This window comes from Lutjanus erythropterus, chromosome 3 (genome assembly GCF_056507025.1).
Source record: "Lutjanus erythropterus isolate fLutEry1 chromosome 3, fLutEry1.hap2, whole genome shotgun sequence".
Taxonomy (NCBI): Eukaryota; Metazoa; Chordata; class Actinopteri; order Lutjaniformes; family Lutjanidae; genus Lutjanus; species Lutjanus erythropterus.
This window is the reverse complement of record NC_139319.1, coordinates 48354490-48379394: the sequence shown is the minus strand read 5'-3', so window position 1 is coordinate 48379394 and position 24905 is coordinate 48354490. Positions and strand designations below refer to the sequence as shown.

General features: G+C 41.3%; 3 protein-coding genes across 3 annotated transcripts; all 3 read left to right on the top strand.

Annotated features, from left to right (window-relative positions):
- The first annotated feature begins 13136 nt into the window (after window positions 1-13136).
- LOC146330970 (uncharacterized) lies at window positions 13137-15077 on the top strand. Its single transcript, XM_084711955.1, has 2 exons — window positions 13137-13174; window positions 13617-15077. Exons 1-2 carry the CDS (start codon window positions 13137-13139, stop codon window positions 14725-14727), a joined length of 1149 nt encoding a protein of 382 aa, XP_084568081.1. The 3' UTR covers window positions 14728-15077.
- A 919-nt stretch (window positions 15078-15996) lies between these two features.
- Window positions 15997-16773, top strand: LOC146330969 (zinc finger BED domain-containing protein 5-like). The gene has a single exon (XM_084711942.1). The coding sequence runs from the start codon at window positions 15997-15999 to the stop codon at window positions 16771-16773; it is 777 nt and encodes a 258-aa protein (XP_084568068.1).
- Window positions 16774-16808: 35 nt separating this feature from the next.
- On the top strand, window positions 16809-17771 carry LOC146330968 (general transcription factor II-I repeat domain-containing protein 2A-like). Its single transcript, XM_084711927.1, has one exon. It carries the CDS (start codon window positions 16809-16811, stop codon window positions 17769-17771), a length of 963 nt encoding a protein of 320 aa, XP_084568053.1.
- The last annotated feature ends 7134 nt before the right edge of the window (window positions 17772-24905 follow it).

Genomic DNA, 24905 nt, shown 5'->3' with positions numbered 1-24905 from the left:
GAGTTTGATTATTTTAGTAGAAATAACGAACATAAATCTCGCGAGAGTTGTGCAGATAAAGAGTTACCTTCTAGACACGACTGAAAAAGGTGCGCAGCTCCAAAAATAGAAAATCATGTCGTGGTGTCGATGTTTTTAATGTGGCGGGCTGCCATAAATAAAACACTATTCACTGATCCACAGAGAGTCACTGAAACACTGATCACTGACCTGCTGTGATGAAAAAATACTCAGATTCTTTATTTAGGTATTTTTACATTGTGGTATTAGTGTTTTTACTTAATTACAATTTCAAAATTGTGCATGTTATTGTTTCCTTTTTTGAAAAATCAACATTTTTATTGCTGTTGTTGTACTAAAATGGTATTCTTATCGCTATTTTTTTTATTACTAAATACAGACGTGCAAACTCAGAGGAGAAAAAGATGACATGTTGGTAAACCAGTCCCCTGTCCCCTGTCCTCTGTCCTCTGGGGGTCTGGGAGCGTCTGTCCTGCTCAGAAGAAAAATGTTGTGATTTTAACATATGAACAAAACGTTCTGGTGACTGTTTCAGTTAAAAGAGTTAGTTCACTCTTCTGTTTGTGGTTTCTGCAGACATTACTACCTTTACTTTTACCTTTGTGCTAAAATAAAGTAAATACAGTAAAAGTAAATCTACATTAAAAGTAAAGTTACTTTGCTGAGTATTTTTACTTTAGCAATTTATAGTTGTTCATTTAATAGACCTGTCTTATCTTCTCTTTTGTATATTTCCATTGTTCTTAAATAAAGCAAAAGTAATGTAATAGAAAAAAATGCAGAACAATATTTCTTATTTGATTACTCGATTAATTGGCAGAATAATCGGTAGATTATACTTAAATTTTACTGGTTCGGCCCACTCGAGAAAGATAGACATTATGATGTTCCGGACCTTTGCTTTAGGAAATTTTCTCTAACTGGACCTCTTTGAATTTTAATTGAATACCCCTGTGCTATAGGTTTGCCAGATGGTGTTTGAAAATTTCTGTTTCCAAATTGTATCAAAATCATACATAAAGCCAAAAACATATCTACTGTCTGTGTAGATATTCACTGTTTTGTCTGTTGCTAGATTACATGCTTCTATGAGAGTGATTTGGCATTGACTGTATCATGTGCAGTTACCACCAATGGTGAAAAGGGTACTAGAAATCTGTTACATTGCTAAAACATTACTCAATTACAAGTAAAAGTACTGGTGTTAGAAATATATTTCAGTAAAAGTACAAAGTATTTGTCCGAAAAACTACTAGAGTATTAGTTACTTTCAACCATTGATGTCACTGTCACCTCTCCAAACTAGGGTTGTAAATTTTGTGCATTTTCCAGAACCAATAGTTGAAAGCTTTAACTGATTAATCATTGATAATTTATGAGATACATAACACCATTTATTTTCTAATTTTGTTTTTTTTTTTTCTTTTTGAGTCAAAGTTTAAGTTTCCTTATTCAACAAACAGACAAAACGATATCAAATGAGGTGCAGTTGGCTATTGATTAATCATTAATGAATACATTTCTAATTAGGTAAATTCTAAATGGCAATTAATTGACTAATGATTAATCATTAACACCCTTAACAGTTGCTGCCGCATCATTTTGTTTTGTTTTTCAGTTGTTTGTCTTTTCATTGGCTCGTTTGTGATCAGATCACTTGACTGGCTACAAAAATGCAAATTAAAGGTTTGGATATCAATTCAAATTCAAATTGTACTCAGTACTCAACTGTCATTTTGAAAGTAATTAAGTAGATTACATGGTGAAATGAATACGTAAGTACAAGTAAAAGTACAGACTTGAAAATCTACTCATAAAAGTCAATTATCCCCCCCAAAAAAACAAAAACAAAAAAAACTTAATTACAGTAATTGGAGTATTTGTAATTAATTAGTTTCACCCCTGGTTACCACAGCGAAACTAATTACATTTTTTTTTCCTGTGTCAGGGTTGCGTGATGCTGATCCATCCACAAACAGTTCAAAATCTGGATTTTGCAAAGGTGTTTCTTGCAAATCTGGTCTGGGGGAACAAACTTCAGTTATTGTAAGAACATAGTTGTGTTCTCCGCACATCTCCTAACATGGACCGATGCAAAGAGCTGTATCTTCATGATACCCAAAAATGGAAATACATGGCTCTCAGGCCTCAACGCTGAATTGTTAGAGAAGGTTAGAGACTGTATGATCTGTAGGCCTATACTACACATGAACCCATGGTTATCTTACCAGAAATATACCTCAGTTACATTGTATCTTTTCACAGTGATATCAGGGATTTCAAATAGAACAGTGTTATAAAAGAGCAATCTTGCTGCTGAAAGACAAGATGTTTTCTGCTAAAGCAAAATCAATGAAACAACATGTGGAACAAGCAGAGTTAGTTTAGAGTAACCTTAAAAAGTAGGAATTCCTGTAGCTAAAGCATCAAGTTTAGCTGAAAAGTAGGCTACAGGTCTCTGTCTGCCTCTGCCATCCTAGAGTACTGAACACTCTTTGTCTACAGTCTGAGTAAAAGGTCGGTTTGGATCTGGTGACCCAAGAGTTGGAGTCATCAGAGTCTTCAGAAGGACATGTTTTAAGTCAACAAATGTTTATCCTGTATCAGCAGTCCATGTCACTTTACTATGTGCTTCTAGGCCTCGCTCATGTGCGATTGCGCTCAGGGCTGCCTCGAGGAAAGCATAATTGGGAATGAAGGGCCTGCAATAGGAACACAAAAGACATAACTTGTTTCTTTATGATTGGATTTGAAAATGTTTTGAAATGTTTTTACTCTTTTTTGGGAGAGGAATTTGGCCTCAGATATGATCACATGACCCAAAAATGTCACTTGTAGGACAAACTGCAGTTTTGACAAGCTAGCTTTGTGACCCTCTTCAGCCAAATGTTTCAAATATGTCTTTTCCACACTGAACTTGAGTTAAAGCACGAATCATTTAATCATCAACATATTGTAATCGTGCACTTCCTGGTGACAGATTTAATGAGCTCAAACTTTCTTTTGAATTTTTAGCTGATTTTTGTTTTGTTTTAACTGAGAAAATTGGTGTGCGTACACGAGAATTTTCACAGGGAATGATTACACCTGCCCTTAATCAAGTGTTAAAGACTGGTATAATACCGTCAATGGCCTCTCTTTTTTTTTTTTTTTTTGGTTGAGTGGATATTATGGTTGACAGGGCCTTTAATTAGATTTTGGTGTGATCACAATTGGTTGCATGCCTCTGATTAGACCAATATCAGTTTTAGGGATCTTCTGAAAGGCTGGGGTGTTTATGATGTCACATGCTTTATGTAAATAGGCAAATGTGTGTTGTGTGTCTGGTACCAGTTGAACACATTTGAGTATGTAGACAACAAAGGTAATTTTTGTCGATAAACCTTCAAAACAGGATTATATTGAACATTATGGTCAGATATTGAGTCTCATGATTCCGCCGCGAGTCAATCATCTTTTGAGTTGGATCAGTCGTTGGGTAGTGTTTGGCTCAATGTCCCTTTTTGCCACATTGGAAACAAACATCTGGATCAGCTGTACGTAGACCTCCACAGAACGTCCTTGGAACATAGTCAATGCTGCCATATTTAGATCTTTCTCTCTGTTTTTTTCTCTCCTGCTTTGAGGAGCTTTCAGCATGCACAGCATGTCCTTTTGTCCCATGTTATACATGTTTGTTTCACCATTTGTGAAATGTCAAAACACAGTCAGTTCAGTGGCAAACTTTACACCTCCATCTGATGGTGATGGGAGGTGAGCCAGCCCCTGCTGTCTCCATCACAGGGAAATTCAGGACTTTGAGTACATTTCCCCCATGTTGAATCTCACTGGTGACGGGGAGATAAATGATTTGAAGATTTTCTGAACTTCAAGTCAATTAAATAAATTTTCAGATTCTCACCAATCAGAATTGTTGAATCGCAGCGCTGAGTGAGTCTGGTCTTGGTCTCAGGCCATCCTTCTCACTCGTTGTAGGAGCCAAATATGTTGGTGAAATATTTCAAGGGTTCACTTGTAGTTCACTGTTTTGAACATGGGGTGTCGCTGTACCTTTGTAATGCTCAGGTGTAAAGGTAGCTGGGTTACTGTTGTTGTCAGGTGTTTGACCCGGAAGGGTAAAGGGTTTTTGACTGCTACGGCGCAAAATGTTTGTCACGCCGTATGCTGAATGTTTGGTCTTTTCTTTTTTGAAACAACAATGGACATCGTTCACGATTGCATGACGGAAATAAATTATTTTTGCTGCAATGAAGAACGACCTGTGGATTAATTCAAGGAACGGCACAGCGTATGGTTATAAAACAAAGAGTCGAGCGCGTCAGGATTAAACGTAAAAAAGTAATAGGCTAGCTTCTACAATTGTCAAAAACCCGGCACTAGTTGGAACTTTGTTTGTAAGCTTCGGCGCGTTTTGGGACATACGAGGTGACGAGGAGAGCTGCTGGGAGCTGCATGGATTGCTGCTGCGGTTTGGAGGACGTCTGCAGCCATCCACGGGTGTGCAAGGTGGAGGAGCTATGGTGCTAATGCTAAAGCCGGCTGTGGAGCATCTGACAACAGATCATCGCACAGTGCCCAACGCAGGAGGTATGTGTAGTGCTACACTGTTTAATGGCCATTTAAATTGTGTGTGCACATAACAGAACGTAAACCCAATGCATTGGTTGCCAGCGTGTAAAGACAACAGACTTTGCGTTGACTGTTTTATTGCGGCGGACTGTTAATCGACTGAATGTTTATCATGGAGAAGCGTGACGCTGCGGCGGACGTAACTAGCGAGACTGTTGGACAAGTTGCTAGTAAATCTGGCAGTGTGGCTAGCGGTATTGAAACACAAACTCAAAAACGGGTGGTTAAGCCCACTGCTAAAGCACTTGCCGATAAATTGGACAGGTTGCAAAATGGCAGAAAAGCCAAACTACACAAAGCAAGTGCTATAAAAAAATCAATGCATGGTTTGATGTCAAATTGTGATAAAACAGGGGTACAAAATGCTCTTGATGAATTGATTGAGGTATGTGAAGATTCTAAGAGCGTGCATGAATCTCTGTTCGTGTTGTTGCCAGATGATGAAAAAGAAAAACATGAAGTATGGTTTAAAGCAAAAATGCTGTCAAATAATGAGTGTATTGCAAATGCAAAAAGGTGGGTCTCATGCAATGAAAGTGATGTAAATGAAAATGAAATTGCTGACGATGATATTAATCCTGAAGACAAGTGTCTCCAACGTTGGTAGCAAACGGTCGAGTCAAAGGAGTGGTAACAGTGGTAGATCAAGTACTACATCCTCTGCTCGAATAAAGGCAGAGGCAGAAAGAGCTGCACTTATGGCTCAAGCGGCAGCCTTACAAGCAAGACATGCTTTGGAGGAGGAGGAACAACAGTTGAAGAGGAAAAAGGAGCAGCTGGAATTGGAAACCAAGTTAGCTGCATCCACTGCTAGGTTAGCAGTATCACAGGCCTCTGACCTGAAAAGTTCTTCTCGAGCACCTTCAAATGCCATGAATTCCTACGTGGAAAAGGAAAAGGGAAAAAGGGAATCTGGCAACATCTTAAACCCTATGGCAAAGGAATTTAAGCCTGAAATATGCAAATCAATGCTGCAAAATGGCACCAAAAGAGGGTCACTGGCACTCCATAAGTTAATGGATGTTCAGCCAAAGGAATGTGTGCAACGGTTAAAACCTGTTTCAAAACAGCAACATGCTCCTAATGAAGAACAACAGGAAAATAACACATTTGGAATGTCACAACATTTACAAGGCCAGTCAGCAACTGCTCAGTCTAAGGATAAGGAAAGGCACTTTGCATACCATCAGCAAATCAGTCAAAACCCGCCTGGAGACATACTTGCCATCGTGCACAGACAAAATGAAATAACAGCAGCTCTGGTACAACAACAGCAGTCATTCTCTCTGCCACCATGAGACATCCGCATATTTGAAGGTGATCCCCTCAGATACAGAGCATTCATCAAGGCTTTTGAACAAGGAGTGGAGGAAAGGGCTGGAGAAGCTGATTGTTTGTATTATCTGGAGCAATTTACTAGAGGACAACCTCAAGAACTGGTACGCAGCTGCCAACATATGGCTCCTGAGCGAGGTTATGCAGTGGCAAAAAACCTTCTACAGGAACATTTTGGAAATCATATAAAATTGCAACTGCTTACATGGAAAAGACCTTGGCCTGGCAAAGTATAAAATCTGAGGACAGGAAAGGACTTCAAGCTTACCTGTTATTCTTGCGTGGCCGCTGCAACGTAATGGAGGAACTTGAGTACATGCAGGAACTGGACATGCCTGTGAACATGAGAGCCATTGTTTCAAAGTTGCCATACAAAATGAGGGAGCAATGGAGGACCAAAGCTCATGACATAATGGAAACAACTGACTACAGAGCCTGTTTCAGTGATTTGGTCACATTCATTGAACGTCGTGTCAGTATTCTTTCTGATCCTTTGTTTGGTGACATACAGGACCCATCATCTAGTGCTGCTGGGATAAAACCTCTCACCAGATTCAAGTCACAGCCTAGAAACAGAGTAAAGGGAAGTGTTGTTGCCACCACAGTGACATGTACAGATTTGCCTGAGGAAGTAAAAGAACCAGCATCCAATTCAAAGAAAGTTGATAAAGCGGGATGCCTTTGCTGTACACGTGCTCACTCATTGGAGGAATGCACGCAGTTTAAGAGAAAGAAGCACAAGGAAAAAATTCTCTTTCTGAGGGACAGGCAAGTGTTTTTTGCTTGTTTATGCGTTGGTCACATGAGCCGGGATTGTGAGAAGCGCTTGACCTGTCAACTTTGTAGTCAAACTCATCCCACTGTGCTTCATATCAGAAGGCAAGCAGGGGATCCAGAGCAGATAAAGGAACCATCGGACAGCCTGTCTACTTCACGCAAAACATGTGGACATACAGGGGCCAGTAAGGATCAGTGTGTGTTATCCATTCTCCCTGTAAAGGTTAAAGCTGCAAAGGGAAATCACATCATAAAAACTTATGCTTTCTTGGATCCTGGCAGTTCAGGCACTTTCTGCTCCGAACATCTGATGCAAAGGCTGAACATTACAGGAAAAAGAACAAATTTCCTACTGCGTACAATGGGGCAGACCACAGTGAGTTCAGCCTACTCTCTGATTGGTTTGGAGGTATCTGATTTAAACAGTAATGATTTTTATGTTCTCCCTGAGGTGATTACACAGAAGAAAATGCCAGTCACGGCTGACATGGTTACACCTGAAGACCTGGCTAAATGGCCATACCTGTCAAAGGTGCACATCCCAAGCATCAAAGTAAATGTCGACCTGTTGATTGGAACCAATGCCCCCAAATTATTGGAACCTTGGGAGGTCATCAACAGCCACAGGAATGGCCCGTATACTATTAAAACTGTGCTGGGATGGGTTGTTAATGGCCCACTGAATGGAAACAGTGGTGTGCCGGAGGAGGAGCTTCCCTCAGCTATGGTGAACAGGATTTCTGTGTGCAAACTGGAAGAAATGCTGACCAGTCAGTACCACCAGGAGTTCAACGAAAGGAAACTGGATGAGAAGGAAATGTCCAGAGAAGACCTCAAGTTTCTTGAAACAATTGAACATTCTGCAGTGCTTCAGAATGGAAAATATTGTTTGAAACTGCCCTTTAGGAAAAAGGAAGTCTACTTGCCCAACAACTTTGCAGTGGCTAGGTAAAGGATCCAGGGTTTGAAGAAAAGGTTTCTTCACAACAAGTGCTTCCACCAGGAGTATGCAGGCTACATGAAGGAGCTTATTAGTAAAGGATATGCAGAGCAAGTACCTGAGCAACAACTGCATTGTGAGAATGGGAAGGTGTGGTATATCCCTCACCATGGTGTCCACCACCCAAGGAAAGGATCCCTGCGTGTGGTGTTCGACTGTGGAGCCACTTTTCAAGGAACTTCATTGAATGGTGAACTCTTACAGGGTCCCAACCTCACCAGCTCACTGCTTGGAGTTCTCACGTGCTTCAGACAGGAACCTGTAGCATTCATGGGGGACATCCAGGCCATGTTTCACCAGGTAAAGGTTGTTGAAGAGGACAGAAATTTTCTTCGGTTTCTCTGGTGGCCAGATGGTGATGTCACTAAGGAGCTTGTGGAGTACAGGATGACCGTGCATTTGTTCGGTGCTGTGTCATCTCCCAGCTGTGCAAGCTATGCCTTGAGGAAAACTGTGGAGGATAATCAGTCTGAGTTTTCAGCTGAAGTGTGTCAGTCTGTCAAGCGGAATTTTTATGTGGATGATTGTCTGAAGAGTTCAGCAACTGAAGGAGAAGCTATCCAGATGATAAGCGATCTTATCGCTCTGTGTGGAAGGGGAGGATTTACCTTGGAGAAATGGATCAGTAATAGCCGTGTTGTCTTGCAAGCCATAAAAGAGGATCAAAGGGCCAAGGACCTAAAGGAGTTAGATTTGGACCGAGACAAACTTCCAGTAGAAAGAGCTCTGGGTCTACGGTGGTGTATTGAAACTGACTCTTTCAAATTCAAGATGGAGATAAAGCAGCAATCTCTCACCAGGCGTGGCATGCTGTCAGTAAACAGCTCTGTATATGATCCTCTGGGTTTCCTGGCACCAATCACTCTGCCTGCAAATATGATGCAACAAGAACTCTGTCGGAGAGGTTGTGGATGGGATGATGCTTTGCCACAGGACATCTTATACCAATGGAAAAGGAGGTTGGAGGATTTGGATTTGCTCACTGCATTCAATGTGGACAGGTGCATCAAGCCACTGAACTTTGGAGATGTCAGACATGCCTAATTACATCACTTTGCGGATGCAAGCGAAGCTGGGTATGGAACTGTAACATACATTAGGATGAGGAACCGGCAAAATCGCATCCAGGTCACCTTTGACACCACTGAAGGCCGTGACAATTCCTTGCCTTGAGTTGACGGCAGCTGTCCTTGCCGTCAGAGTGGACTCGATGCTGAAGGCGGAGTTGAACACCAAGTTGGAGGATTCAGTATTTTGGACTGACAGCACTTCAGTATTGAAGTACCTGAACAACGAAGACAGGCGCTTTCACACATTTGTCGCCAACAGAATCTTAATCATCAGAGAAATGTCTGAACCCTCACAGTGGAGACATGTCAGTTCTAAAGACAATCCAGCTGATGATGCGTCCAGAGGAATGAAGGTCTCTGATTTTCTGAAAAGATTCGGTCTGTGAGATTACAGACAAAATCCAGCATCATTGAACGACCAGTGACAAAACTTTGCTTAGTGCATAGAGAATAGATATGTTGATCTGTGCTTGTGTGTAACAACATAATTTGACTCCTTTTGTTATATGTGTGAATTGTTATTTCTGCTGGCCATTAACAATTAGGGGCCGGTGTGTAGGAGCCAAATATGTTGGTGAAATATTTCAAGGGTTCACTTGTAGTTCACTGTTTTGAACATGGGGTGTCGCTGTACCTTTGTAATGCTCAGGTGTAAAGTTAGCTGGGTTACTGTTGTTGTCAGGTGTTTGACCCGGAAGGGCAAAGGGTTTTTGACCGCTAAGGCGCAAAATGTTTGTCACGCCGTAGCTGAATGTTTGGTCTTTTTTTTTTTGAAACAACAATGGACATTGTTCACGATTGCATGAGGGAAATAAATTATTTTTGCTGCAATGAAGAATGACCTGTGGATTAATTCAAGGAACGGCACAGCGTATGGTTATAAAACAAAGAGTCGAGCGCGTCAGCCAAGTCACTCCGGGTTAAATGTCTCAGGGGCTAAGTAATAGGCTAGCTTCTACACTCGTCTTTGTGGGGAGGTTGAGGCTGAAGGGAATATCTCCTCAGGGTGTGCACTACCACCGTCGACCCCGAGTCCAGAAACCCTCAGACAAGCAATCCCACTTCTGACATCAAATTGTGGTGGAAAATCTGAAAACGAAGACAGACACCATGACCAAAATTGTCTGGTGTTTGATGTGGTGTTTCAATAGAGCTTTGCAAAGGACCAGTACACAGTCACACGGAAAGTGTAAAAGGAACTGATAATGAGTCAAGAATGTAAATCTGTCTTATAGGGTTAGGAGATAAAGGAGGTTGGGTCAGGATGGACCTGAAGTGCTTAGTGGGAGAGTCAGGATGTGATTGTGTTATCAGAAGTTGTGTGTTCAAGGACAAGTAACCAATTAGTGCCTGACAATACATGAGAAGTAACTATGAGGAACAACAGTGACCAGTTCAGCATATAATTTTCCCAGTATAGCATACACCACATTTGTGACCTGCAGTGAGATTAAATCTCTAATTGGATGGAACTTTCCTGAGGCTCCGTTAAAAATAAAAGGTAAATGGTTGAGCCGCCACGGATCATCACCTGACCTCTTCTTATCCAGTGCTGTATGCACCAATAATTATTCAGCACACCTATATGATCCAAAATCACACACACAATAAAACCCTTTATGTGGGGGGGGGGTGGGGGTTATGGAAGAAAAAAACTTTATCCTCTTAAAAAACAAATTTATCCCTAAAATATAAATGCAAAGAAAAGAAATAATTACTAAAAAAATTAGAATAAACGTGTAAAAAAAACAACAAAAAATAAACTAATGGAGACTAATTCTTAATAGAAAAAACCTTCAGTATTAATTAAAATTTATAAAAGAAGAGAAAAAAGAAGGAAAAGAGGATAGAAAAGCATGTCCTACTGTGTCAGGGTAGCTGTTTGATGAGAAAGAGCAAAAGTCAAATAACTGGTTACTGATAGCTTGGCTTAGGGCTGCGCGGTATACATGGTATGACGGTTGAAACGGTATAAATTTGGCCACGGTAGAGATTTCTGCTATGCCGTCATACCGTCGATGACGTCATCGCACCTGCCTCTGTGTGAAAATGGCCGCAAGCACAGTAACGGCGGAGAAGGAGGGGCTGGTAAAAAAAAAAAAAAAAACGGTGCTACATCCGTAAGTTTGGACGTGGTTCGGGTTTAAAAAGTTGGATGTTGAGCAGAAAAATGTCATCTGCAAGATGTGTGTCCGAGTCCTGACCCACACGCCGTACTATACGGACCCGGACCTATAACCAATAAATTCTTAATAGATTTTATTTTTTTATGGGACGCTTCTATTTTAACTGGCATACCTTTTCTAGTCTTTCCGCCGCTGGTTTAGCTGATCAGGAGACGCAGAGACCAACTGCAGAGAAGCTGCGTTTGGAGGAGACTGTTGTTAATGATGGAGTTTATTACAACAGTCAAAACTAACGTGATGACATCGACACCAACCAGATGCACCTATAAAATTAAACAACTGTATAAGGAAGCCTACGTAAAACAGGAGAGTCTGTGTTTCTCTGTGAGAAACTTTCAGACCTTCTCACAGCAGAGTGAACAGGTGAGGAGGGCAGACTGATCACTAATCAATCACTGATACCTTCGTCATCTCGGACTGATTAAAAAATAAAAATGCCAAAATTGGTGACAAATCAAACCTGGGTGTCCACACAAATAAAGTCTTTGTGTGAAACACTGCAGAGTTTGACATTGTGCTGTTTACGGACAGTCTGAGACAGAGAGGGTCGTGTCTAGAAGGGAACCCTAGACCCACGAAAGATCGCGCGAGTTTGAAACACTGATCACTGACCTGCTGTGATGGAAAAAATACTCACATTCTTTACTTTGGTATTTTTTTTACAGATTTTTACAGGATTACAGAACCTTTTCACTGTTTTTGCCATTTGTCTTATAGAAAACCTCTCTTACTTGAAGTACTGTTTACAATATCCACTTTTTTTGTAAGAATTTTTGTACTGAGGCACTATCCTTACTTCTATTGTTCTTCTGCACAATAAATGCTCAAAAATTACATTATATCTTTGCTGTTGTTGTTGTTTTACAAAACCCATTCAGAAACACTTCCATAAGTTTTACACCGCAACATTTCTACCGCGATATATACCGTTACCGTGAAGGGATTCAATTTATACCGTGATATGAATTTTCTTGGTCATACCGCCCAACCCTAGCTTGGCTCCATCTGCTGGACAAAAAGAGTCACTGCACAGCCTATCAAGTGAACGGTCAAACAATTCAGCAGCACATGGAGAGTCAGTTTACAGCCTCTGCAAAGCCTCTAAAGCAATAGTAAAATAAAATATCATAATTATTTTCTAAAAGAGAGTCACAAAAGATGAAATTAGTCCAGAGAAGTTGAATTTTGGAGCCATATGGCTCACAGAATAAAGAAAAAATGTCTTTATAACTTCGGCTATTGTGCTGTTTCACCTCCTTTGTGGCAGTCCTTTCACCTTGCTGGGGGACGCAGCTTGCACTGGCTCAGGTCTTCACTTACACCAGACCATTCTGAAATACAGAGAAAAGGCCTGGTGTTAATGTAATAAACCCAAATAATATTGAAAGGAAGGCATTCAGACCAAAAATTAGAGCAAAACTGTCCTCAAAATCACTATTAACAATAATACAAATAATAACAATATTGACGGTGAAATACACCTCAAGTAATGAAACAAACCTTAATTACCAACTCTCAGGAACGGTCAGAAGGTCACATTGCTTCAAAAACTGCTCATTCTTACAAAAGAGGATGGACCCCTGAAGGAATTTAGGGTCGAGTTAAATAGGATACTAGAGATACTAGAAAAGCAATTTCTAAAGAAATTATTGCTGTGAATGCAACAAGCTGAAGCCAAGCTGCAATGCTGCATTGGCTTGCTGCAACAACAATAATAATAATAATAATAATAATAATAATAATAACAATAATAATAATAATAATAATAATAATAATGATCTTTATTTATAGAGCACTTTTCAAAATTCACATTACAAAGTGCTTCACAAAGGCAACAAAATAAAACAGACAGGATCAAGTGTCACACAACAACTCAAACAGATAAAATAAGATGGTACAGAGCAAGAATAGGAATGTAAAAACATTTTTAAGAAAAGCAGTGCACAACAGTTCAAACTTAGATAAAATCAGGAAAGACTCTCCGATAAAAGTATGTCTTAAGAAGAGATTTAAAGGAGATCACTGACTCGGCTGTCCTAATTTCCTCAGGCAGTTTGTTCCAGAGCTTTGGGGCCCTGACTGAAAAGGCCCTATCCCCTTTAGTTTTCAGCTGGGCATATGGAACAGACAAGAGACCTCTGCCTGAGGATCTCAAGGTACATCGTGGAGTGTAAGGTACTAACAGGTCAGAGATATACGGGGGTGCGAGGCCATTGAGAACTTTAAAAGTCATCAGTAAAATCTTAAAATCTATTCTAAAAACATACAGGGAGCCAGTGTAGAGATGCTAAAACAGGAGTGATATGATCATGTTTCCTAGTTCTGGTTAAAAGCCTGGCAGCTGAGTTTTGAACATTCTGAAGTCTGTTAATAGATTTTTGGTTCAGGCAGGTAAAAAGGCTGTTGCAGAAATCCAGGCGTGATGAGATAAAAGCATGTAAAATGGTTTCTGTGTCTTTAAAAGATAGTGTAGAACGTATTTTTGAAATATTTCTTGGATGATAAAAACATGACTGCACAAGCTTTGTCGTATGATGTTCAAAATTTAGGTTTCCATCAAACCACACTCCCAGATTTCTAGCAACAGGCTTAATATAGGCAAAAACATGGCTGTGCTATGGGTTCACCGGTGTCCCCCATTGTGGCCAATCTGTACATGGAAGACATGGAAGCAAAGGCTTTAATCTTCTTTGAGGGAACAACACCAAGTCATTGGTACAGATATGTGGATGACACATGGGTCAAAATCCAAAAGCAAGAAGTGCAGGCCTTCACCGAGCACATTAACTCAGTGGATGAAAACATCAAGTTCACTCGGGAAGATGTCAAAGACAACAGGTTGCCCTTCTTGGATTGTGACGTCCACATTGGAGACAACAGAAGCCTCCACATTGGGGTATACAGAAAACCCACACACACAGACCAGTACCTACTTTTTGACTCACACCATCCACTGGAGCATAAACTGGGGGTTATCAGAACTCTACAACACAGAGCTGATAATGTTCCCACCAGCCGACAGGCCAGAGAAAAAGAACACAAACACCTAAGGGAGGCCCTAAATACCTGTGGTTATCCCAGCTGGTCCTTTGCAAAAAGCGCGGCTAATTCCAGGAGGAAAAATGACATTTTGGTGGAGAAAGAAAAGAAGGACAGACGAAACAACATTGTCATTCCATATGTCTCAGGTTTATCTGAGAAACTCAGAAGGGTTTTCAACAAACACAACATCCCAGTACATTTCAAGCCTGGTAACACCCTCAGACAAAGGTTGGTACACCCTAAAGACCGCACGCCTCATACCCAGAAGAACAATCTGGTGTATGCGGTCCAGTGCGGCGAGGAATGCTCCAGCCTTTATATTGGGGAAACCAAACAAAAACTAAGTATGCGCATGGCACAACACAGACGGGCTAACGCTTCAGGTCAAGACTCTGCTGTTTACTTACACCTCAAAGAGACAACACACTCTTTTGAGGACAAAGATGTACATATTCTTGACAGAGAAGACAGATGGTTTGAAAGAGGAGTAAGGGAAGCCATCTATGTCAAAGTTGAGAAGCCATCCCTGAACAGAGGGGGAGGCCTAAGACACCACCTATCCCCAACTTACAATGCTGTCCTTTCATCTCTTCCCAAAAGATTCAATAATTTAGCCTCTAAAAACCAACAACACAGTCCAGCCACACCTGGCTCCAGGTGCCCCTAACGACCATCGTTAGAACAGAATGGAACACTAACGAGTGAGACCCCCCCAACGACGGTTGTTGGCTCACTAGGGTTTCACCCCACTCAACCCAAACGACTGTCGTTAGGCCTCACAATAGGGAGTGAAACCATTCTTGGTCTGGAGGCGGCCTCTCTTAGAGGATAAATAATTGAAGTCCAACTACTATTCATCAGACTAGAGCTGTCCTATCTAGTCTGATGAGCATGAACTGATGAAGCCTGCTCGGATGAGAGGCGAAACGTCTTCTAAGACAATTTTACCAGTCCAGTTGCGATCGATTTAATCCCTTAAGATAACTATGACCTGGATGAATGAGAATATTCACAGGCATTATTAGTACCATTTGTATGATGTAGTTTATATGGCAAAGTTCAAATTTAAGCTTGCAAATGTTTTGATATAACTGGTTTGAGAAATTGTCTGCCAATTCCCTTTCATACATCCTAATTTTAGTTTCCAATTCCTTTATCTTACTCATGTCCTCCCTTTTCTTTTTAGATGCATATGCTATAATTTTCCCTCGAATATAAGCTTTAGATGCTTCCCACTCTGTTGATCTCCTGTCTGAGCTGCCTGTATTTAATTAAAAAAAAATACTGTAATTCTTCTTTTAATAATAAGTTAAAAGCCTCATTAGATAATAGTGACGCATTCAATCTCCATCTACCTCTTCTCTCTGTGTCATAATTTATATCAATTCCCAGCTCTACAGCTGCATGGTCAGATAGAGCCATTGGATTAATTTTACAATATGCAACTTGCTTGGTTATATTGTTTGATATTAAAAACATATCAATTCTCGAGTATGATTTGTGACATTGAGAGAAAAAAGTATATTCTCTTTTTCGTTGGTTTGTCAACTGCCAAATATCCACTAGAGCAGGGGTGCTCAATACGTCGATCGCGATCTACCAGTCGATCGCAAAGGTAGTATTGGTAGATCGCATGAGATTAAAAAAAATAGACGTCAGCCTATCATCCATCCCGTCACTTGATTGATATACAGGGCAGCCAGTCAGATGACATCTGAATTTTTCTGACACTTAGGTCACTGCGCATGCGCAAACCACGGCGCCAAGTGCAGCAAAACTAACAAGCTAGTCAGCGAGTTACCTCCAATTTTTAGCCCTCGGTTTTTTCCTCTAAAACTTAAGAAAGGGTATAAAAATGAGTGGGGGAGCTGGACCAAGTAAGAAGACAAAAACTTATCACTTTCATAAGGAATGGGAGGAGGACTTTTTTTTCACGATGACATTTTCAAAGTGCGTTTGCCTCATCTGCCAGTCTACCATCGCAATACCAAAGAAGGGAAATGTGGAGCGGCATTTTCGGACTGTTCATGGAAAATATGACACCGACTTCCCGCCGAAAAGCGAGCTGAGAAACAGAAAGGTGAAGGAACTAAAATCCCAGTTGTCCGGACAGCAGTCATTTTTCACACAACATACTTCAAAAGCAAAAGCCGCCACCGAAGCATCGTTCCGGGTGAGTCACGTCATCGTTAATAACAAGAAGTCCTTCCAAGACGGAGAGATGGTAAAAGAGGCATTCGTTGAAGCAGCTGACTCATTATTCCGAGACTTTAAAAATAAGGCAGAAATATTATCTTCGATCAAAGCTCTCCAGCTGTCAAGAAGTACAGTTACGCGGCGCTGTGAAGCCATGGCTGAGGATTTAACCCAGCAAATGTGGAAGGACATCGGAGATTGCGAGTGTTTCTCACTGCAGTTGGACGAATCTACGGACGTGAGTGACACAGCCCAGATGTGCATTTTCATTCGTATGGTGTTTAGGGATATCACTGCAAAAGAGGAGCTATTAACAGTACTGCCCATGAAAGAACAGACGCGAGGAGAGGACATATTTCAGTCGTTCAAAAACTTTATCGAGAAAACCCAGCTCCCAGTGTACAAATTGGTGTCTATCACCACGGATGGAGCACCCGCAATGGTTGGCCGCTTGAATGGATTTATTGCCAAGTGCAGGCAGGACGATGCTTTCCCGGACTTCCTTACCATTGCATAATCCACCAACAAGCGTTATGTGCTAAAATGCTCAACATGAAAGAGATCATGGATGTGGCAACGAAGATCGCCTGTTCTATTCGCGCCAGATCTCTTCAAAGACGGTTATTCCGTGCACATCTGGAGAAGGCTGACTGCAACCACTCTGAGTTGTTGCTACACACTGACGTGAGATGGCTTAGTCGAGGGAAATTCCTGCAAAGATTTCGAGAGCTCTGTCCGGAGATTAAGGAGTTTTTCCGTGTAGCTGGACATGCAGAATACAAACAACTAAATGACGGTCAGTGGCTGTTAGACTTGGCATTTTTAACCGATCTGACAAACATGTTGAATGACCTTAATCTAGAGCTGCAAGGAAAAGACAAAACAGTGATCAATATGATCAGCTCAGTTAATGCTTTCAAACGAAAGATGCAACATATCTCCTCAAAGCTGCAGCGCCATGATTTGGCAAACTTCCAGAACCTGGCGTCAGAGCTGGAGATGCAAGGGAAGGCCTGTGTGCAACTTGACAGTGCACGCTACACAGAGCAGATTGACAATTGTCTGTCAGAGTTTGACAAACGCTTTCAAGACTTTTCTTTGCTCGAGCCAGTCGCTACATTCATGTGCTATCCTTTTCGGGAAGATGCTGAGGTTGATTCACTCGCATCAAAAATTGCAACACTGTTTCACCTGAACTCTTCTGGAGTGGAAGATGAGATTTTGACACTACAAGCCGACATTGAGCTGAAGTCCAGAGCTCATGGACCGTTCTGGAATTTACTCACAGAGGTAAAGTACCCCAACATGAGGAAATGTGCTACCTCCTTGACTGCATTATTCGGCTCCACTTATTTATGTGAGTCAGCCTTTTCCCACATGAAGATCATTAAGTCCAAGTACCGTTCCACCATGACTGATGAACATTTGGAAGTGTGCTTGAGGCTGGCTGTCAGCAGCTACTGTCCGGACTATGCATCCCTGGCTGATTCAATTCAGTGCAAGTCATCAGAGTAAACTCAGGTAATGACAAAAAATGTACATAGTTAATTGTGTTGTGTTGTGCAATATTGGCTCATGCGGTTATGCAAGGTACATCAACATACATTGTACATATAAAGAATCCTCAATATATTTATAAATACATATATGTTTTGCATTTTTGTAGTGGGTAGATCATTTTGACTTGGTCATTTTATAAGTAGCTCGCATGATGAAAAAGTGTGAGCACCCCTGCACTAGAGTATTATCCTCACTCAACATGTGTATAGCTGCTCTATCTTTAGGTATCCAAGATGGGCCTGTAAAAGTACTTCGATCTATAAATGGATCCCAGACTTGATTAAAATCTCCTGCTAGAATTACATCACCCTCCATTTCTCCCAAAATTTTATTTACTTGATGAAAAAAGTTTGGGTTACATTGGTGGTTGGTGCATAAATATTGCACAAAATAATATTTTTGCCATCTATATTAGCCTGTAAACAAATCATTCTACCCTCATTATCCTTTATCTGTCTAACCAATTTAAAGCCATATTTTTATGTATAAGTATAACCACCCCATTGCGTTTACTGGAAAATGAACTATGAAAAACATGTCCTACCCATCCAAATTTTGGTTTCAGAGCTTCCTCTGACTTAAAATGTGACTCTTGAATAAATGCAACATCGGCCTTATTGTGTTTAAGATTAGATATTTTCCCTCTTTTTGCAGGACTTCCACAACCTTTTATATTCAAGCTGATAATTGTAACATAATTTCTAGCCATTTAATATGACAATAAACAAAAACACAATGCCCTGAGAGAAAAAAAACAAACAAACAAGGTCCGTGGGGTCCTCCCAACTGCTCGTTGCTAATGACAGCCGACCCACCTGCATCACATTCTCTCATGATCTACCTGTCCCTTGATCCTCAGTCCAGTTGAAAATAAATATGTATCCCGTACATGTTTCAAGCGTTGTTGCAATTCTGGTTGATAAAGTGTTCAGCCTCCTCCACGCTTGTAAAATGATGGCTCTTGCCCTTCCATGTGAATCTCAGCGTGGCGGGGAAGGCCAGTGTGTATCTCACATTGCGTTGTTGTAGTGCCTTCTTCGTGGTCAGGAACTCCTTCCTCTTCTCCGCTAACTCCTTGGTTAGATCAAGAAATATCGACAGCCTTTGTCCATCCCATTTCACTCCTCATGTCTTGGCTGCAGCTCTCCATACCTTCTGGCAGGCGGACTGCCCCAGAAAGCGGATCAGTATGGGTCTGGGCAGCTGGTCCTCATTCGGCATTGGGGCTAGCATTCGGTGCATTTGTTCAATTTTAAACTCCGCCTCAGGGTTTATCCCTAGCCCTTTGCTCAGAACTTTTTTGAAACATTCCTCCAAAGTGCCATTTGTCCCTTATGTCTCCACCAGTCTCACCTTATGTTGTTTCTTTTGCAGTGATTCTCCCGGATTTGCACACGGCCCCTTAGCATATCCACCTTTTTCCCCATGGTACTAGTGTTTGTCACAAGGCCCTCAGTTGTGTCCTCCAGCTGGGAGATTCGCTCCTCCGCCTCCTCCACTCGTACGTGTAGCCCGCTGACAGAGTTTTTCAGCTCAGTGGTGGTTTCTTTAATGGTCACTACATCAGCAGCTACTTCTGTCAGTTTAGTACTCAGTTTGGTTATTTCAGCAAAAAAATTTTTCGATACTTATTTTCTGTTCTACAGCTTCGTCGGGAGACTTGTCCTCATTAGCAGCTAGCTTGTTCCGAGTAGCTATGTGGCCCATATCCTTAAAATATTTCGACGTTGTCGCCATTTCTCACCGCCAAAAATGTAGTCAAAGTACTAAGTACTTTTTTGGGATAAAGTCTATCAATATTTAGCTCAAGGTAGACAGATAAATATGGATTAAACAATTAAATTAGTAGCGAGTGGTCTGAGCCCTCCTACAGTGCTGCCATCCTCCTCGGCGTAGCCACGTGACTCCTCATTTTCATTTAGTTCTAGGGATAACCTAATCAGCATTTCTGTAAATGTGCCAGTGTTAGACAGACAGTTAGCTGGCTAAATTTCAACTGCAGGTGAGAAGTTTTGAAACCTATGAAATGTATTTTTTGGCCACTTGGGCTTTGTTGCTTCCGGCTTTCTTAGTGTGTAGACGCTCTGCTGCTTGCGCTCCGCTTTGCTTACATTCTTTTGCGGATATACTTGTTTTTTCCTGCTAAAAGCTACAGAAAGTAGATCCTGGATACTTATAAATCACTGGGATTTTAATTTGTGATAGATACAGAGGACTACTACCATATTTTTCGCCACTTTTTTCAAGTGTACGAACAGGGCTGAGGCACAGTGCAAGCCTTTTGCTGTGTCTGTGACTGGAGCCTGTGATTAAGACAAGGACAACATGGCAAAATCTGTGAGCTCCACAGAGTGTGAGCGACTAACCGAGACGATAAGGCAGCTTCAAAAGAAGAATGATACACTACAACAAATTCGTGAGAGTGAGCAGTTCATTGACTCTGTGGCAGCTACTATACAAGGTGCTGATGGACAGACTTCTATATACGGAAATACATCAAATGTGGAGCATACCACTGCTGACTTGGCTGACACAATCCCATGGATATGTCCTAACACCACTGGATCAGCTGCAGAGGCTCCAAAACTGTCCTTTCCTAACGACTCTTCCTACTGGCACAGGACTGGTGCTCGACCAAAAGCATCAACTCCGGCTAGGTCTTGGGCTGATATTGTTAGACCCACAGGCAAATCCAGCAGGCAATCAGTCAGGAGAGCCCCAATGCTCACCCCTCCACTCGAACTGTCTCTACAAAACAGGTATGATGCACTGGCTCCAAATGAAATGTGTGATAATACTAACTACACGAATCCCAGGGAAGCCAATCACACTCGTGGTATTAAGGCTATCCAAAATCCAAACAATAGCCCAAAAAACAATGCTAGACGAAGGGCCAGAAAAAACCTTGCTAACTCCACACCTGAGAAGCCAAGGGCAAAGAGAAATATCCTCAACCCCACATCTGATCAGCCAGACACCATCCTGATCGGGGACTCAATAACTAAGCATGTAAGAATGGCAAAGACTGAAAATCTAACAGTGTCTGGCATATCTGTCAGGGAGCTAACAGAGCTGTTGCCAGTGATCCTCTCTACACACCCAAGTAACATGAGGATCATTATCCACGCTGGGTCTTTTGATATTCTTCGAAGGAAAACTGGCTCTGAGACCCTAAAAAAGGACTTTTCCCTGCTCCTGGAGAAACTGACCGATTGTCAGTCACAAAATGTGTTCATTTCTGGCCCCATTCCAACTCTGGGGAAAGGAATTGAGTCTTTCACCAGACTCCTTGCCCTGAATACATGGTTGACATCGGCGTGCTTCACTCATGGGATAAAGTTTATTGACAATTTTAACATATTTGGGACTGTAAGGACCGCTTTCAGCGAGATGGGATTCATCCAAACATCACTGGATCCAGACTACTCGGGCCAACCTACGTCATGCTCTTGGAAAGCCAAACCAAAACAAGAATGGACAGATAAGAGCCAAGGACAAACATGGGGCACAGAGACAGACAACCTGCATCTCTCCCCCTTCACCTGACCCTCTGCTCCACATCACCCAAGGCATTCAGAGGATGTCCCTGTCCCAGTCAAGGATCCAACAACCCCCCTCCTGCCCTCCACCACAACCACCACAGAGCTAGCGTCAATCCTCCCCACCACCACCGCAACCACCATGGAACCAGCATCAACCTTCCCCTCCTCCACCACGCTCACCAATCAAGCTCACGCTGAAGCTTAGTCAAACTGACAAACTCTTAAATAGCAGCCCCAGACCCAATCACCCAGCTGCTTGTCAGAGATGAGACAGACCCCATGCCGCTTCCTTAAACATACCGGCAATCTTAAATAGCCGGTGGCATGGTCAAACACATCTTGAGATTGAAAAGTATCAGCCAGAGGCGTCTCCAAGGTCTGTCATTCCTGTTTTGACTAGCATCAGGAAAAACAATGTGTATTCAAAACGCACAGCTACGTTACCTAATCTGATTCCAGTTATGCGTCAGCCACAGACTGTGTCAGATAACAGCATTAGTACACTAAACTTTGCTTTATTAAATATCAGGTCTCTGGTTGGCAAGTCACTATTAACTAATGATTTTATTATCAACAAAAACCTTGATTTTATGTTTTTAACTGAAACTTGGTTAAATGAAAACAATAGCGCGGCAGTTCTTATTGAATCAGCCCCCCCAAACTTCCATTTTATCAGCTCAGTTAGACAACTTAGGAAAGGAGGTGGAGTAGCCACTTTATTCAAGGATGTTTACCAGTGCAAACAGTTATCATATGGGAAGTTTGAGTCTTTTGAATATGTAGCACTGCAGTTGAGATCCTCCTGTCGAGCAGTATTAGTAACCATTTACAGGCCACCAAAATATAGTGCACACTTTGTTGATGACTTTTCTAGACTATTGTCTGTTGTGTGTATTGATTTCAACTGTGTTGTTATAGTGGGTGATTTTAATATTCATATTGATAACCCCAAAGATGGCAGTGCAAAAGAACTTTTCTACATCCTGGACAACTTTGGACTTTCCCAGCATGTAACAGATCCAACACACAATAAGGGACATATTTTAGATCTAATTATTTCCAAAGGGCTCAACATTTCTGAGATTGTGGTGACTGATGTTGCTATTTCTGATCATTACTGTGTTTTCTTTAAAATGGCCATCTCCGCTAACACCAGTAAAACTACAACAGAGGTGATCAGAAAATGCTATATCAACGAAAACACCTGTACACTATTCAACCAGGATTTTACACCCGCACCAGCTCTGCCCTCAGTCTCTGTCGATGATCTGGTTCATAGTTTCAGCTCTAAAGCTATGAATATTATGGACACTGTTGCTCCTATGAAGGTCAAAGTTGTCTCTGGTAAGAAAAAAGCACCATGGAGGAATGCCACACTGATAAAAGCTCAAAAAAGAGAATGTAGAAAAGCAGAACGCAGGTGGCGAAAAAACAAACTCCAGGTTCATTATGACATCTATAAGGAAAGTTTGCGCATCTATAACTTGGAGCTAAAAAGGGCAAGGCAGTCCTTTTTCTCTGAGATTATCAACAAAAATAACAACAATGCACGGACCTTATTCACTGTTGTTGACAGACTGACAAACCCCTCAGCATCAGTCCCTCCTGAACTGCTGTCCACCAAGGGATGCAATGACTTTGCCTCTTTTCTTACAGACAAGATTTTAAAGATAAGACAGACAGTCAACACAGTGGCTATTTCACCTATTTCACCTGTGCCTCATAACACTGCTCCAGTTAATTTAGCACTTTTTCACCCCTTAGATTATGCAACTTTGACGGACATAGTCAGAAATCTTAGGTCCACTACCTGCTGCCTCGACACTCTGCCTACAAGCTTTTTTAAGGATGTTTTTAACTGCATAGCATCAGATATACTTAAGATAGTAAACAGTTCTCTTCAGTCAGGCCTTTTTCCAACGGCCCTGAAGACCGCAAACCTCTTTTAAAAAAGCCTAACCTGGATGCCTCAGTAATAAACAATTACAGGCCCATATCAAACCTACCTTTTTTAGGAAAGATCATTGAAAAGGTTGTTTTTCAGCAACTTAATGCCTTCTTGGTGCAAAACAATTTCTTTAATGTCTATCAGTCTGGATTTCGAGCACATCACAGCACTGAGACTGCACTTGTAAAAGTTCTGAATGACATTCATCTGAGCAGTGATGCATCAAAGATTTCAGTTCTGGTATTACTGGATCTCAGTGCTGCATTTGACACAGTCGACCATAAGACTGCTCGACAGACTTGAAAAGTGGGTGGGACTTTCTGGCACTGTGCTAAATTGGTTTAAATCTTATTTACAAGACAGGGATTTCTTTGTGTCACTTGGCAATTATGAATCTGTGCGAACAAAAATGACATGTGGAGTTCCTCAAGGGTCCATTCTTGGGCCTCTTCTGTTCAACATCTATATGCTCCCTCTTGCTCAGATTATGGAATATCACAACATCTCCTACCATACTTATGCAGATGACACACAACTCTACATTACAGTGTCACCAGATGACTACAGTCCCCTACATCTGTTAAATAAGTGCATTGATGAAATCAATACATGGATGTGCCAGAATTTCCTACAACTAAACACAGACAAAACTGAGATAGTTGTTTTTGGCCCTAAAGAACAAAGATCAAAAGTGAGTGCTCACCTTGAATCCATGACACTAAAACCTAAAAATCAAGCCAGAAATCTTGGTGTCATTCTGGACTCAGACCTAAATTTCACCAGTCACATAAAGACAATTACTAAATCAGCCTACTACCACCTTAAAAACATAGCGAGAATAAAAGGATTTCTGTCTGGGGAAGATACAGAAAAACTTGTCCATGCTTTCATTTTCAGCAGGCTGGACTATTGTAACGGTGTCTTCACAGGTCTGAGTAAAAAATCAATCAGACAACTGCAGCTTGTCCAGAACGCTGCTGCTAGAATCCTCACCAACACCAAGAGAGTGGAGCACATTACACCAGTGCTTAAATCACTACACTGGCTTCCTGTGTGTCAAAGGATAGACTTTAAAATCTTGTTACTTGTCTACAAAGCACTAAATGGTCTCGGGCCTAAATATATCTCTGATTTGCTTATACATTATGAAGCACCAAGACCCCTCAGATCATCTGGAACAGGTTTACTCAGTGTTCCCAAGATCAGAACCAAACAAGGTGAAGCAGCCTTTAGTTTCTGTGCTCCCCACCTGTGGAACAAACTTCCAGAACACCTGAGGTCAGCTGAAACTGTCGGCTTATTTAAATCAGGTCTTAAAACATTACTGTTTACTGCAGCCTACCAGTGAAGTGGATACGTTACATATTTTTAGGATAATCTGTAGCTATTGTTTTTATATTTGTCTGCTGTCGCTTTTGTTTTATGTTTGCTTCTTTCTTTATATGCATTTCTGTAATGTTTTAAACTATTTATTGTCCTGCTTTTAGCTTTTGTTTTTAATTATCTCAAATGCAATTTTAATGTTCTTTTATTGTTTCTAATTTAATGCATTTTCAGGTTCTGTAAAGCACCTTGAATTGCCTTGTGTATGAATGGTGC